The sequence below is a fragment of the Mustelus asterias genome, chromosome 15 (genome assembly GCF_964213995.1).
Source record: "Mustelus asterias chromosome 15, sMusAst1.hap1.1, whole genome shotgun sequence".
Taxonomy (NCBI): Eukaryota; Metazoa; Chordata; class Chondrichthyes; order Carcharhiniformes; family Triakidae; genus Mustelus; species Mustelus asterias.
The window spans coordinates 3732962-3749011 of NC_135815.1; the positions used below are offsets into that span (position 1 = coordinate 3732962).

General features: G+C 45.5%; 1 protein-coding gene across 5 annotated transcripts in view; it reads left to right on the forward strand.

Annotated features, from left to right (window-relative positions):
• Window positions 1–16050, forward strand: part of phactr2 (phosphatase and actin regulator 2) — a 246128-nt gene that overhangs the window by 201467 nt on the left and 28611 nt on the right. For 3 of the 5 annotated variants that reach the window (XM_078229377.1, XM_078229378.1, XM_078229380.1), the window contains 3 exons: window positions 2873–3001; window positions 9061–9264; window positions 13917–14364. In XM_078229377.1, the coding sequence (XP_078085503.1) occupies window positions 2873–3001; window positions 9061–9264; window positions 13917–14364 (781 nt within the window). The remainder of the gene's footprint in view (window positions 1–2872; window positions 3002–9060; window positions 9265–13916; window positions 14365–16050) is intronic. The other 2 variants (XM_078229379.1, XM_078229381.1) reach the window with 1 other exon arrangement.

Here is a 16050-nt window from a genome sequence, read left to right on the forward strand (position 1 = left end):
TTGAACCAGTGTTTATGTCCCAGGCAGGCATCCTTTCACTGTACCTCATCTCACCCTCTCAACCTGACCTCCTATTCCCTCCTCCCTCATGTATTTTTGTTTTGAATTTCCCTCGAAAAGGAAGCAATTTGTTTTAACTCCTCCCTATGATAACAAGTTCCGCATTCTCTGGGTAGAGGAATGTCTCCTAACTCCATATCAGATTAATGTGTGACTTTCTTACATCTGTGAGCCCTAGTTTTATTCTCGCCCACAAACAGCCACCTTCCCTGCAATCTATACCCTGTAAAACTCTCCCATAATGTTCAATTTCGAGGAACTTTAACAGAGTGAAATAGCAAGCGTTTGCAGCCCATTTTGGGAAGTGCTCTACGGTGAAGCCCTGGAAGGTCTGGGAATGGTAAGAGCCCCGGTCGAGCCAGCGTCTGATCTTTGCTCGAGCAATTCAAAAATTATTTCGGCTGCCCTTGTTCTTTCAATATCCCTGTGTCTACCTCTGCCTCAGTCGCTCCCCGAGGTAAAGCAATTCTATGCAAAGAATTTTACCTTAATTTCTCTGCCGTCCTCGTTCTGACAACAAGTTCCCATATCAAAAAGGAAATGTTCTCTCCTGATGTTCATTCCGTTTAAAGCCCCTGTCATCTGATAAGCATTTAGAATCTCTTTTTATCCTGCCCTGCATTCATGCCAATACCTCGTTACCCATCCCTGAAATTATCCTAGCAAACCCACGATTTTAACTTTAAGCGGGAGTCATGGTTCAAGATTCTCTTAAGGTTAACGTGCAGGTTCAGTCGGCAGTTAGGAAGGCAAATGCAATGTTAGCGTTCATGTCGAGAGGGCTAGAATACAAGAGCAGGGATGTACTTCTGAGGCTGTATAAGGCTCTGGTCAGACCCCATTTGGAGTATTGTGAGCAGTTTTGGGCCCTGTATCTAAGGAAGGATGTGCTGGCCTTGGAAAGGGTCAAGAAGAGGTTCACAAGAATGATCTCTGGAATGAAGAGCTTGTTGTACGAGGAACGGTTGAGGACTGTACTCATTGGAGGTTAGAAGGATGAGGGGGGGGATCTTATTGAATCTTACAGGATAGTGCGAGGCCTGGATAGAGTGAATGTGGAGAGGATGTTTCCACTAGTAGGAAAAACTAAAACCAGAGGGCACAACCTCAGGCTAAAGGGACGATCCTTTAAAACAGAGATGAGGAGGAATTTCTTCAGCCAGAGAGTGGTGAATCTGTGGAACTCTTTGCCACAGACGGCTGTGGAGGCCGGGTCATTGAGTGTCTGTAAGACAGAGATAGATAGGTTCTTGATTAATAAGGGGATCAGAGGTTATGGGGAAAAGGCAGGAGAATGGGGTTGAGAAAAAAAATCAGCCATGATTGAATGGCGGAGCAGACTCGATGGGCCGAGTGGGCTAATTCTGCTCCTATGTCTTATGGTCTAAGCTCAGTGACTAGCACTCTCAGCTTTGAGTTGGAAGGTTCTCGGATCAAGCCTCACTCCAAATGTTTGAACAAAATGAAAATCCAGGCTGACACTCCCAGTGCCGTACTGAGGGAGTGCTGCACTGTCGGGAGTGCTGCACTGTCAGCAGTGCTGTCTCTCAGATGGGTTATCAAACAGAAGGCATGTCCGCTCCCTCAGCTGGATTCAGACAAAATAAAAGAGAGCAGGGGTGTTCTCTCAACCCTGTCTAATATTTATCCCTCAGCCAACATCACTGGGACAAGTGATGTGATTGTTTATTTGCTTGCTGTCAATGGTACCTTGCTGTGCCTCATAGCAATGACTATGTTTCAGAATTGCTTCTCTCCTTCTCTTTGTCAGTAATGAGGGACCTGAAACCATACGTGGATAACTGATGTGACTTCTCTTTCTCTGGTGGTCGGGGAAGATTTATCGTCTCTGTTACATCCCAGGAAACAGTAGCTCTGGTAAAGAGCTGCTGCCAGGAGTGTGGACACCATGGCCATTCGCAGCCTTGTCACACATACAGGGTAGCTGCGATAATTTCCGGTGCCAAAGCACAACGATCATTGTCAGCTGAAAAAGAACGTTATGAATTGTGATTTTGAAAGTATTGGTGCTGTGGAATCTCATCCTTGATTTCAAATCTCTCAGTCACCTCATTTCCACCCCCCACCCCCCCCCCCCCCCGCCTTTCTCTGTAACCCCTTCCAACCCTCTGAGATCTCGGAAATTCCTTCAGTTCTGAAGTTCTGCCCACCCTCAATCTAATTGGTGTCTGTGCCTTTAGCTGCCTGAGCCCTAAGCTCTGGAATTTCCTGCCTAAACCTCTCTACCTCTCCTTAAGATGCTTGTTAAAATCAACTTTTTGACCCCGGCTGGGATTTTCCAGCCTTCCAGCGGTGGGTTTTCCAGCAGGATCTTCCAGTCCTGCCGAAGATAATGACCCGAACTCTACCACATCACCTGCCCCGGAATCAGCATGGGTGAGCTTCCCAGGATGGAAATCTCAGTTGGCCTCGGGCGGGATTTTATGATCTCACCCGAGCGAGGCTGTGAAACCCCGCCCAATGACTATTTGCATTGTTGGCCGGCTGCACCGCTGCGGGTCCCCATGACAAGGGGGGGGGACTGGAAGATCGCACCACTGGGAAAGGCTGGAAATTCCCGGCCCCAGATTTTGATCTCATGCACTAACTTTGTGACCCGAGGTCAAATTATGATTGGTTAATACATTTGTGAAGCTGCCTGGAACATTGCACTATGTTGAAGGTGCTAGATCAATGCAATTTCTTGTTGTTAAGACAAATCTGACCCCGCTGTTAGCGCCTGGCGCTTCACAAGATTGGGTTTTCGGTCAAACGCAATGACGTCTAATTTAAACTCTCCTCTTCCTGAAAGGTGCAAATGCCGAGCCGACCTTCAGAAATGGACACACGATACATGCTGTGCCCATCAGAGTGGAATCAACAGCAGAAAGCACGACGGAAGCTAATTCCACAGCACCGGCCTCTCCGACACAGGAAGCAGGTAATTCCGAGGGGATTTGAGGATCTTTACTCAGAGGGTGGTGACGGTCTGGAATGCGCTGCCTGGGAGAGTGGTGGAGGCGGGATGCCTCACATCCTTTAAAAAGTACCTGGATGAGTACTTGGCACGCCATAACATTCAAGGCTATGGGCCAAGTGCTGGCAAATAGGATTAGGTGGGCAGGTAAGGACATTTCATGCGTAAATGCAGACTCGATGGGCCGAAGGGCCTCTTCTGCATTGTAGGATTCTGTGATTCCTCATTCAGATATGGAGATTGCAAAATGCTTGGCTCAAACAGAAGCTGAATTTGGCTGGAGAGAATGTTTCCCATTCATCCTGTCTGAGTGAGCTGACCATCTGTTTATTTAAATTGGATTGGCTGCCTCCAGAGAGAATGATAATGGGAAACTGGGATTGTTCCAGGGATTGTTAAGCGGGATATTTAATAGGGAGCATTCGCAATTATGAGGGGTTTTGATAAATCAGAGAAACCAAGACATTGAAAAACCATTTCCAGTGGCAGGAGGGTGGGTAATGAGAGCACAGAGTTTTATGATAATTAGCAAAAGAAACCAAAGGAGAACGTGGACAGAATTATTTTTATATAATGAGTTGTGATTGGGAATACTTTGGCTGAATGGCTGGTGGATGCAAAGTGAAAGGGGAATTGGTAAATAACTTTAGGGAAAGTGCAGTGGGATTAATCAGATAGCTCTTTGCGCTGATTGACGTCGTAGGTTACGCTATTCTGTAAATCATCTCGGAGCCTGAAGCCACGTTTAGGCCAGAGCAGATCAGAGCTACAGGCTACAGTGGTGAATAAAGCAGTCAGGTATGGCAGTCTGTAGTTGGTTATGTTATTAAGTAATTCTGAGTCCCAGAATACTAATCCGCAGAAAATGAGTTCAAATTCCATGAACAATGTTTAAAAATAAACCTGGCAATGTGAAGCTGGCATCAGTGGCAGCGACCATGCCACATGATGTAAAAAAGACATGCCCTTCAGAGACAGAAACCTGCTGTCACGATAGGTGTCTACTGTCTCATGCCAATGCAGTTAACTCTTAACCGCCCTCTGAAGTACCCTTTTTTCCAGAGTCTCAGGACAGCTAAGGATGGATAATAAATCCCAACCTTGAGACCTCCCAGGGCAAGAGGGATTAAATGGAAAAAAGAGATGGTAATGGGACAAATAAGGAACAAAAGATGGGTCGAGAGGAGGTGTCAATGGTCAGAGAGGATTGACATGTGGTCATGGGGTTGGGATGCCGATGGGGGCGAGAGGTTTGGTGTGGGGGGTGGGGAAGTGCTGGTTGCTAAACTTGGAACATTGACCATGAAGGAGAAGGTTTCTGTAGTCCAGGAAACTGGTGGGAAAATGTGGGTGGATCAAAGTGGTAGACCATCCACCAACTGTGTTCCAATAGGGGGACTCATATTAACACATTTTGTAAGTTCCATTGACCTTACATCCTTTCATCAGTAGTAATTGAGGATTGCTGAAAAATGACACATGTTGTCGAAGCTTTTCATTTTGCACTTATCAGGATCATTCGCATGAGTGCCAAATGTAAAGAAAACAGCAATTTATACTGCATGAGAAGAGAGTGCTGATTGCTTGGCAAATGGACTCTGATTGCTAGAGGCATTGTCATGGAGAATGCATTGGTAATCTGATGACTGACATTATAGAGAAGGTATTATTAAACTAGAAAGAGTACAGAAAAGATTTACCAGAATGCTACTGGGACTTGACGGTTTGAGTTATAAGGAGCGATTGGGACTTTTTTCCCTGGAGCGTAGGAGGCTTAGGGGCGGTCTTATAGCGGTCTATAAAATAATGAGGGGCATAGATCAGCTAGATAGTCAACCTCTTTTCCCAAAGGTAGAGGAGTCTAAAACTAGAGGGCATAGGTTTAAGGTGAGAGATACAAAAGGGTCCAGAGGGGCAATTGTTTCACACAGAGGGTAGTGAGTGCCTGGAACAAGCTGCCAGAGGTAGTAGTAGAGGCGGGTACAATGTTGTCTTTTAAAAAGCATTTAGACAGTTACGTGGGTAAGATGGGTAGAGAGGGATATGGGCCAAATGCGGGCAATTGGGACTAGCTTAGTGGTTTTAAAAAAAGGCGGCATGGACAGTTTGGGCCCAATGGCCTGTTTCCGTGCTGTAAACCACTATGACTCTATGACGACCAGGTTTTGTTTAATTTCAAACCAAGCAGTAATAACTTGCTCAGCTACATTCTATATATATATATATATGTATATATATATATATATATATATATATATAATATACATGCTGGTCTTGCAGATAATAAGAAACCACTGTGACTGGATGCCATATACGTCACAGCAATGATTAAAAAAGAGATCTGCATTGTTTAAACATTAATTTATTCTCTCTCTTTATGTGTATAAAGATAAAGAGCTGCTGGCATCTGCTGCCTCGTGACTAGTTTATGATTAGTCAGCAAGATATCATCATTGACCATCTGCTTAGTTGGCAAGACATGGTGTCAGATCATGAGTATAGGACAAGATCTGCCATGCTCTAAGATGCTGCCTCCCCATGAAACATCCCATAATAGTTTTCTGATGATTGAACGATGAACAACTCAGCAACCATTTTAGTTTTATTATGATTTGAGTAAACTGACTGACTCAGCTTCAGAACTGGATTGCCAAGAATTCCAGCGCAGTAAACTAATGTCTTCACTTGATACCAGCTGATAATTGAAAGCTGAGAATCGAGTGTGGCATCAAGGAAACTTGGCAAAATTGAAGTCACTGGGAACTCTCTACTGGCTGGAGACATACCTAACACAAAGGGGGTTGCTGGAAGCCAAGCCTCTCAGCCTCAGGACATTGCTGCCAGAGTTCCTCAGAGTGGTGTCCGAGGCCCAACTGCCTCCAGCTGCTTCATCATTAATCGTCCCATCATCCTGAGGTTAGAAGTGGGGATGTTCTCTGATGACTCCACAATGTTCAGCACTATTCTCCACTGCCCACTAAATCCAGCATATTCACTTCAAATAAGACACGGCCATGAAAATGGAAAATGAAGTGGCAGATAATTTAGATACTGCCTTTAAAAATGGAAGACATAAAAAATATCCCAAGAGTAGTAGAAAAACAGGGGGGCCAAATGGTGGCAGGGGGATGTGCAGCAGCTCAAAACAATCATGTTCACGAGACAAAAATTACTGGAAAATTAATGTGACTAAAAGCTGAAAAGTCCCCAGGACCTGGTGACCTAATGGCATCAAATGGCTGAAGAGAAGGTGGAAGCATTGGTTCCAATCTTCCAAAATTCCATTATTCTAGGTAGGAAAATTGGAAATGTAACATCTTTATTCGAGAAAAAATAGAGACAGGAAACAGGAAATTATCGACCAGTTGGCCTAATGTCTGTCATAGAGAAATTGCTGGAATCCATTGTCACGGGGCGGCACAGTGGTTAGCACTGCTGCCTCACAGCACCAGGGACCCGATTTCAATTACCGGCTTGGGTCACTGTCTGTGTGGAGTTTGCACATTCTCCCCGTGTCTGCATGGGTTTCCTCCGGGTGCTCCAGTTTCCTCCCACAGTCCAAAGGTGTGTGGGTTAGGTGGATTGGCCATGCTAAATTGCCCCATAAGTGTCAGGCAGACTAGCAGGATAAATATGTGAGGTTACAGAGATAGGGCCTGGGTGGGATTGTGATCGATGAGGACTTGATGGGCTGAATGGCCTCTTTCAGCACTGTAGCGATTCTATGAAGAAACTCTTTTTTTAAAAAAAACTACTTCCTTGGGACAGCACGGTGGCACAGTAGTTAGCACTGCTGCCTTACAACGCCAGGGACCTGGGTTCGATTGCCGGCTTGGGTGACTGTCTGTGTGGAGTTTACACGTTCTCCTCGTGTCTGTGTGGGTTCCCTCTTGGTGCTCCGGTTTCCTCCCACAGTGCACTGGAGGGACTCTAGGAGGTAGTGGCAGAACATTTAGAAAATCATAATAGAATCAGGCAGAATCAACATGGTTTGTGAAAGGGAAATTTTGTTTCACAAATTTATTGGAGTTCTTTAGTTTGTAATAAGTAGGGCAGATAAAGGGGAAGCAGTAGATGTGGTGTACTTGGATTTCCAAAAGGTAATTGATATATGCCATATAAAAGGTTACTGCACAAGGTAAACGCTCATAGTGCTGGGGAAACATATTAACATTGATAGCGGATTGGCTAAATATCAGGAAAAGGGAGTTGGTGTAAATGGATTATTTTTAGGTTGGAAACTGTAACTGATGGAGTGCCCAAGGATCAATGCTGGGACCTCAATTATTTACAATCTATATTAAAGATTTGGCAAAAATTAGGCTGATGATGTATAACGTGGGAAAATGTGAGGTGATTCACTTTGGCAGGAAGAATAGGAAAACAGTACAGAGGGTTCGAAGTGTCCTTCCTTGTACATGAGTAACAGAATGTCAGTATGAGATACAGCATGGACAATGGAATGTTGTGAGGGGGATTGAGTACAAAAATAGGAAAGTTTTGCTACAGTTGTATAGCACGCTGGTGAGACCAGACCAAGAGTGCTGTGTATAGTTTTGGTCTCTTTATTTAAGGAAGGATATACTTACACTGGAAGCAGTTTGGAGAAGGTTCAGGAGGCTGATTCTGCGATTGGTAGGATTAACTTGTGAGGAAAGGTTGAGTGCGTTGGTCTATACCCATTGGAGTTATGAAGAATGAGAGGGGATCTTATTGAAATTGATAAGATTCTGATGGGAGCTTCACAGGGTATATATTGAGAGGATGTTTCCCCTCATGGCGGACTCTAGAACAAGGGGGCAGTTTAAAAATAAGGGCTCTCCCATTAAGATCGAGACAAGGGGGAATTCTTTCTGTCCGAGGGCCATCTTTTGCTGGAATTCTCTTTGCCAGTGAACAGTGAAGGCCGGATTATCGAATAGTGGTTAGCACTGCTGCCTCACAGTGCCAGGGACCCCAGGTTCGATTCCCGGCTTGGGTCACTGTCTGTATGGAGTCTGCACGTTCTCCCCGTGTCTGCGTGGGTTTCCTCCGTTTCATCCCACAGTCCAGAGATGTGCAGGTTAGGTGGATTGGCCATGATAAATTGCCCCTTAGTGTCAGGGGGACTAGCTACGGTAAATGCATGGGGTTTGGAGATAGGGCCTGGGTGTGACTGTGGTCGGTGGAGACTCGACGGGCCGAATGACCTCCTTCTGCACTGTAGAGATTCTATGAATACATTCCAGGCTGAGTTCGACAGATTTTTGATTGACACGGGAGTCAAGGGCTGTGGGAGACCGACAGAAAAGTGGACTTAAGGCCACGCTCAGATCAGCCATGGGCTGAGATTTTCTGGAATCTTCCGATCCCACCGAGGTCTCTGGTGTTTTGTCTGGCTCACCCACGCCACTGTTGGGGAACTCGCCACTGGGGCGGGAAACTTTGGCGGGACTGGAAGATGCCATCGGTTTGAAAGTCCCGCCCACGATCTTATTGAATGGTGGTAAAGGTTTGATGGGCCAAATGGTCTCCTCCTGTTCCTGCTTCTTATGATTCAGATCTTATGGGGTCAGGGGATGTCCATGTAAAATAACAGAGTATATTTATATGTAAGTCACAAGGGATAAAAGACATTAAGAGTGTTCAAGATGCAGTTGGATGCTAGACTGATAGATTTAGTATGTTAGAGGATGAAGCTGTGTTGGTCTGCTCTCCCTTTGCTAATTCTGGGCAGTCACTTGCTGATCTTTGTGAAACCCTTTGTGTCAAAAGTGGTAAGATTTCCAATCCTCAGCACATTTCCTGTACCACAGAGTGCATTATAATAGGGTTATCTGTATGTACAACATACAGGAGGAGTGTGACATTGGCTTCTGGTATCACCTGCAGCCTTTGAAGGATAATGATTGCACTCTTCACCCTCCCCAGTTACTCTGTGATCTGGCAGTGGGTAGGATTGGAGTCTCCTGCAGGCCAGAGAGGTTATAGCTTTGCTGTATGTGGCTTTTACTCTCTGCTTGAACTGCTCTCTTGTCCTGTAGAAATGCCTGAAAACTGCCAGGTTTACACAGTCCAACCTCCTCAGGAAGCCCAGCCATCGCCGCCACCGGTGCCCCAACTCCTTGACTCCACCGCCATCGCTGTTGCTGCTAAAGAAGATGACTGTGTAAAACAAACCCCCCAGCCTGTGTCTAAGTTTCCTCCCGTTGCCCCAAAGCCAACCAACTGGAGCATTAATTTGGAGCGTAAGTTGTGTGCTGTGTCACTGTGTTGCTATAATGTGTTGCTATGCTGCTGATTCGGGGCGATTCAGACAGATTGTGCTGTGCTTCAAAAGGGGAGAGGCCTAGTGCGACTTTTAACCATTAACTCGTGCAAGTATGTGTGTTTGTGCTGCTCCTTTTTATTGGGCTATTGGAACCATTGGGCAAATTGCATAACCATTTTAAAACACCTCCTACATTATGTGCCTTTCAGTCTGAGGACATTGACCTGTGAATTATTTCCTTAGAGATCTCCTCTAGAGAATGGTTTTTAAGTGGTGTAGGGTTGGGGTCTTTCTCTGTAATGATTTAACCTGACAGGCAAGAGTCTTCTTTTATAAATTATCCATAAAACTCATCACCTTCCAGAACGTTACCCTTGGTACTGGATTCAATATCCGATCCCTCCAGCATGCACCAACACCAGAATGCATTGTGGGAATTCACCAAGGTCAGCACCTCCATCTCTGGTGACCTTCATCCCTCAAAGGGCAAAGCAGCAATATCATAACCACTTCTGAGTTTCCCTTAAAGTCATAGACCATGCTAACTAGGACGCATAGAATAGTGCAGTGCAGAAGAAGGCCATTCAGCCCATTATGCCTGCACTGGTTCCAGAGCTATCCAATTAGTCTCAGTCCCCTATTCTTTCCCCTGAATGTTATATATATATTCACAACCCTTTGCAAAGTTATGGTTGAATTGGCTTCCACCACTTATTTGGGTTGCACATTCCAGATCACAATATCACTATTCCTTTATCATCACTGTGGCAAAATCCTGGAGCCCCCCCCCCCCCCCCCCTTCTCTGACAACACTGTGGGAGCCCCTCCATCATACTGCTGTTCACTACCCACCTCCTCAAGGACAGCTAAGGATGTGCAATAATCACGGCCTTGGCAGCGGCACCCACATCCCAAGCAGAAATCTTTAACATTGTTCCTCGGTGCATGGCAACAAATCCTAACTGCGCAGGAAGGTTAAACAAAGAGAAAGGTATTTATTACAGTGACTGAACAATATTACTTTCATTAAACTCATTCCAACTTCCTCTTTCATGATTAAAGAACTTAAATTCAACATGAAATAATTTTTGCTTCCTATTGCCATGCTTGACCTTTGGTAAAACCTATTTGATGGCATTTTATTGCTTGGATCTAATTGTTCAGTGCCTTTTCCCCAATATTTCTACTCCCTCCATTCTTTTCTAGTTCCATTGCCCTGTGCTAATTGCCCACTTTTGGAGATGTGGGAAAATCTTACTCAAAGCCCTAATCTATCAGAAAGAAGACATCTGTGGACCACAGCGCCCACTTCATAGTCTCTCTAAATTATCTATCCCTCTTGCACTCCCGAATGTTCTTGATAATTCTCTCCCCCTTCTTCCCATTTCATATCACCTCCTTTATAGAATCATAGAAACCCTACAGTGCAGAAGGAGGCCATTCGGCCCATCGAGTCTGCACCGACCACAATCCCACCCAGGCGTACCCTCACATATATTTACCCGCTAATCCCTCTAACCTACTAATTTTAGGATTCTAAGGGGCAATTTTTAACCTGGCCAATCAACCTAACCTGCACATCTTTGGACTTATGTGTCATTTCAAAGCCATCACTGAATTCAGACAAATGGTTGTGTCTTACACATGGAGTTTAGTGATAGTAAGGATAGTAAGGACTAAGGAAATTTGGCATGTCTGCTACAACTCTCACTAACTTCTGCAGATGCACCATAGAAAACATTCTTGCTGGTTGTATCACAGCTTGGTATGGCTCCTGCTCTGTCCAAGCCCACAAGAAACTACAAAGGGTCATGAACGAAGCTCAGTCCATCACTCAAACCAGCCTCCCACCCACTGACAATGTCTATACTTCCCGCTGCCTCAGAAAAGCAGCCAGCATAATTAAGGACCCCACACACCCCAGACGTACTCTCTTCCAATTTCTTCCCTCGGGGGGGGAAAAAGATACAAAAGCCTGAGGTCACGTACCAACCGACTCAAAAACAACTTCTTCCTTACTACTGTCAGACTTTTGAATGGACCTACCTCGCACTAAGTTGATCTTTCTCTGCACCCTAGCTATGACTGTAACACTACATTCTGCACTCTCCTTTCCTTCTCTATGTACGGTGTGCTTTATCTGTATAGGGTGCAAGAAACAATACTTTTCACTGTATCCCAATACACGTGACAATAAATCAAATTAAAAAAGCACTGAGCTGTCCCCTCTGGAAGGCGTGTACGCACGGTCCAAGGCGTGTACGCGCGGTCCAAGGCGTGTATGCACTGTCCAATTGGCCCAGTGAGCTGCTTAAAATCCAACCACAAATATCAGTTGTTTTCATCAGATGATCAGGGTATTTTGCCAAATAAGTTTGAGCAATCTCGACCCTGTTCCCATTTCCAATCCGTGTCCTGCAGCAAAACTGGGTATAATTCAGGCGACTTGTTATTGAATGTCATGGGCCTTATGGCTGGTAAGTTTGAGCAAATGCGGTCGAACAAGAAACTTCAATACATTTCAAAAAACAATGAGACTGTCCTGTCAACAAATGGGATCCAAGGTAGTCAGGCTAGATGGGCTGAAGGACACTCCATATCTGAAACTGTTACAATGTTATGCATAGATTGAGGGAAATGTAGAGGGAGTTATGCTCTGCACCTCTCCCATTCGATACTCTGGAAATGCTCAACTGAAGAAACATCGGATTCAATTTTAATCCAATTTCTCTCTGACTTCAGCATTTTTAACAGGCACTGTCTCATTATCATTCTGATCACAACTCAAATCCCCAATGGAACAACAGATGATAACTTAATTGCTACTTTCCCACTAATATAAATTCATTCATGAGATTATAAAATTGTGACACATCATTATACAATACTTAATAATGATTTAGTTTCGGATAATTCAGCTGTATGGAAATTGTAACAAGCTCTGTGTTAACTATTATTTCTCCGCTCCGATGGTACTGCCATCTAAGATGGTGGCACAGTCATGATGTTATTGGCCTGGCAATCCTGAGGCCCAGGCTAATGCTGTGGGGACATGGGTTCAAATCCCGCCATTGGAGTTGGTGGAATTTACATTCAATTAATAAAGTGAGGACTTGAAAGCTGGTCTCAGTACTGGTGGCCAGTGGTTGTCATAAAAAGCCATCTGGCTCACTAATGCTCTTTAGGGGAGGAAATCTGCCATCCTTACCTGGCCTGGCCTGTATGTGACTCCACAACCACTGCATTGTGGCTGATTCTTAGCTGTCCCTCTGAAATGGCCTAGCGAGCCACTTAATTCAAGGGCAATTTGGGATGGCTTGCCAGGGCTGACTACAAAGAATCAATAAAAATAACTGTGTTCCAACACAAACTGCCTCGTGTATGTAGTGGCATTGCTGTCTCTCTCCAGAATTGACCTGGAGTTCCAGGAATTGTAGATCAATCTCCAAGACACTGTTGTGTGCAACTCTGGAGAAAAGTCATTAGGATATTAAAAATAGATTTCTGGGCATTTACTTTGAATTATCAAAAGTGGAAAAAAAAAGCTATTTGGCTGACAACAGTCGAGCAACATCCAACTCGGTACGGAGTCCTTTTGCTTTCCAATTAGCGAAGGAAGGCAGTGTTTCACAAGGACAGATGTGTGGCTGACTAATAGCGTGTGCGTGCGTACGTGCGTGCCTCCAGGAATACATTTAACCACAGTTGGCAACCCTACTCTCCACATTTCAACCAAAATCTGTTCAAACACCAAGCTGCCCCAGCTCTGATGGTCCGCATTGAACAGAGACCATTGGGCGGCACAGTGGTTAGCACTGCTGCCTCACAGCACCAGGGACCCGGGTTCGACTCCTGGCTTGGGTCACTGCCTGTGTGGAGTCTGCACGTTCTCCCTGTGTCTGCGTGGGTTTCCTCCGGGTGCTCCGGTTTCCACCCACGGTCCAAAGATGTGCGGGTTGGGTGGATTGGCTGTGCTAAATTGCCCCTTGGTGTCGGGGGGGGGACTAGCAGGGTAAATATTGGGGTTATGGGGAATGGGCCTGGGTGGGATTGTGGCCGGTGCAGACTCGATGGCACCTTGCCTGCTGTTGGTCCACATTTCTGTTCTGATTGGTTGATTATCATGTCAACCTTTCCTATTTTTGGTAGACACCTTGAAATCTCCCTGCCGTCCCTTCTCCCAGAAGTAGAGAAAGTATCAGGGAATTTACACAGATAGCAATTGGATTAATAACTAAATCTGCTTTTAGGGATGTACATTGAGGTGTTGGCCACAATACCAGGAAAAACTCAATGGACCAGGGGATCTTTTAGACCCAAGTCCCAGTTTAAAGTCTTATTGGAAAGCTGGCAACCCTGACAGTACAGCACGCTCTTGACACTCTCGAAGCCTCCGGGGAGTTAGAACTCACAACATTCTGACTCAGAGATAAGAGTGCGAGAGCTGACACATACCCGAGGGGGCTGTTAGCTTACTTCATCCTCTGTCTGATGTGAGAATGTTTCTGGGTCAGAGAGTCTTAAATACTTTCATGTGTTTACTGTTCCTGGCCTCCAGCGTTCCAGTAAAACTGTTTTGTAAAATCTTTGATTTGGTTGTCTGGTGACTGTTGTAAATTCTGATTCCAGATAAGCCGTGCCATTTAGCGAAGCTTGCCAATGTGTTGTCGACGCCTCAATCACCCCCTCAGCTTCATTCAGCGATGAACACTAATCAAACCCAGGACTTGCCAGGCTTCCCGGGCACGGGGGACATGCTCAGGAATTCTGGGAAACATTCCGACATTCCTTCTCAGCCTCTGTCGCTGCGATCAAATCAAAGCGACTCCTTCGGACTCCCGGCCAGAACCCAGCCAGCAGTTCAGCCCGATGAGAAGGCAAAGGCTGAGATTGAAAAATCCGAGATAGTTGTTGATCAAAAGGTTGATCAGTCTGACCCTTCCCATCAGCAGAACCTTGAGAAGGAAACTCCCCCGGCTGAGCCCAGCCAGCCCAGTGAGCCTGATGCTACTGATGGCGAAATGGAGGTAGCCCAGAAGCTGAAAGAGACGGCAGTAACTGCAGAGACACACAAGGGGTAAGACCACAAGATTCTCTTATTGGGGCTGTTGGGTTTCCACGGGTTATTACTAGTTGTTAGATGGGGCGAGGTTTTGATTTAGTGAATGTTACCATGGGCAATAGAAGCAGTATTTTCAGAGGTTGAACAGTCCAGAAGGAGAGGCAATAGATAACACATCATAAAACTGATGGCAGCGTCACAAGTTGGCAAGCTGGAATTTGACCTCATGACCTTTGGTTTGTTATATAATCGCTATCTTCTGTTCTGAGGAAATGCTCTCTCACTTTCACAACCTCAGCAAGTGCAAAAGCACTTGGTAGCCAATGAAGTATTTTTTAAGTCCAGTCACTGTTGTATTGTTGCGCATTGCAACAGTTAGTCTGTGCACCGCATCTCACGCAAACAGTAACCGGATCATCTTTTCTCGAATGATTTTGAGGAATAAATGTTGGCCCCGACCACCCAGGCAAATTGCCCTGCTTGTCCTTAGGACAGTGCAGTAGAATCTTTGATATTGGAGATGGGGGCTTTGTTTACTATCCACTGGAAAGATGGCACATCAAACAATGCAGCATTCTCTCAGTGCTGCACTTGGTGTGTCAACCTACGTTATCTGACAAGCCCCTGGAGTGGGATAACATCGAAGGGCCGAATGGCCTCCTTCTGCTCCTTTTTTCTCAGGTTTATTTATTGGTGTCATAAGTAAGGCTCACATTAACACCGCAATGAAGTTACTGTGAAAATCCCCTAGTCGCCACACTCTGGCACCTGTTCGGGTACACACAGAGAGAATTTAGCATGGCCAATCCACCTAATCAGCATGTCTTTCAGAAGGAAACCAGGGCATCCCGGAGGAAACCCATGCAGACATGGAGAGAAGGTGCAGACTCCACACAGACAGTGACCCAAGCTGGGAATCGAACCCGGGTCCCTGGCGCTGTGAGTCAGCAGTGCTAACCAATGTTTCTATGTAATTTTCTGAACCAGACGGGAGAGTGCAACTACCAGAAGCAGAGCAGGTCATACAGGGAATTGCAGATGTGGCTGGATTGCCTCATCACATCATCCTCGAGTCATCAAAGCTTTGGTGTGGCTGGTCCAGAACTTCAGCTGGAGCCACCATGTGAATATCATGGCTACCAAAACAGTTCAGAGGCCGGGTATATTGCAATGATTGACTCGCCTCCTGTCTCCCCGAAGCTTCTGCACAAGACACCAATTAGGAGTGTGATGGAATATTCTCCACTTGCCTGGATGGGTGCAGCTCCAACAACACTCAAGAAGCTCAGCACCATCCAGGACAAAGCAGCCTGCTTGATTTCACCCATTCCACAAGCCATCACTCCCTCCACTACCTACAGACAGTGGCAGCCAAGTGTACCATCTACAAGATGCACTGCAGCAACTCCCCAAGGCTCCATCATCAGCAACTTCCCAACTCACAGGCTGAGAATGATTTGGCAAGAACCAATCCATTCGAATAACTATCTCTCCAACACTAGTAGCTGGTTACCAAGTCTTGAATAAACCATTGCTTTTTTAATATAAACCTGCTAACTTTTCCTGATTCTCTACGGATATAGAAAGCAATGTGAGGTGCGGGTTTTTTTTGAGTGAAAGCTTTTGCAATTTTGGGTAAAGGATGTTGATACAAGCTGATTAATGAATAAATTGGAAATAGCACCCCCTTCAGGACCGAAT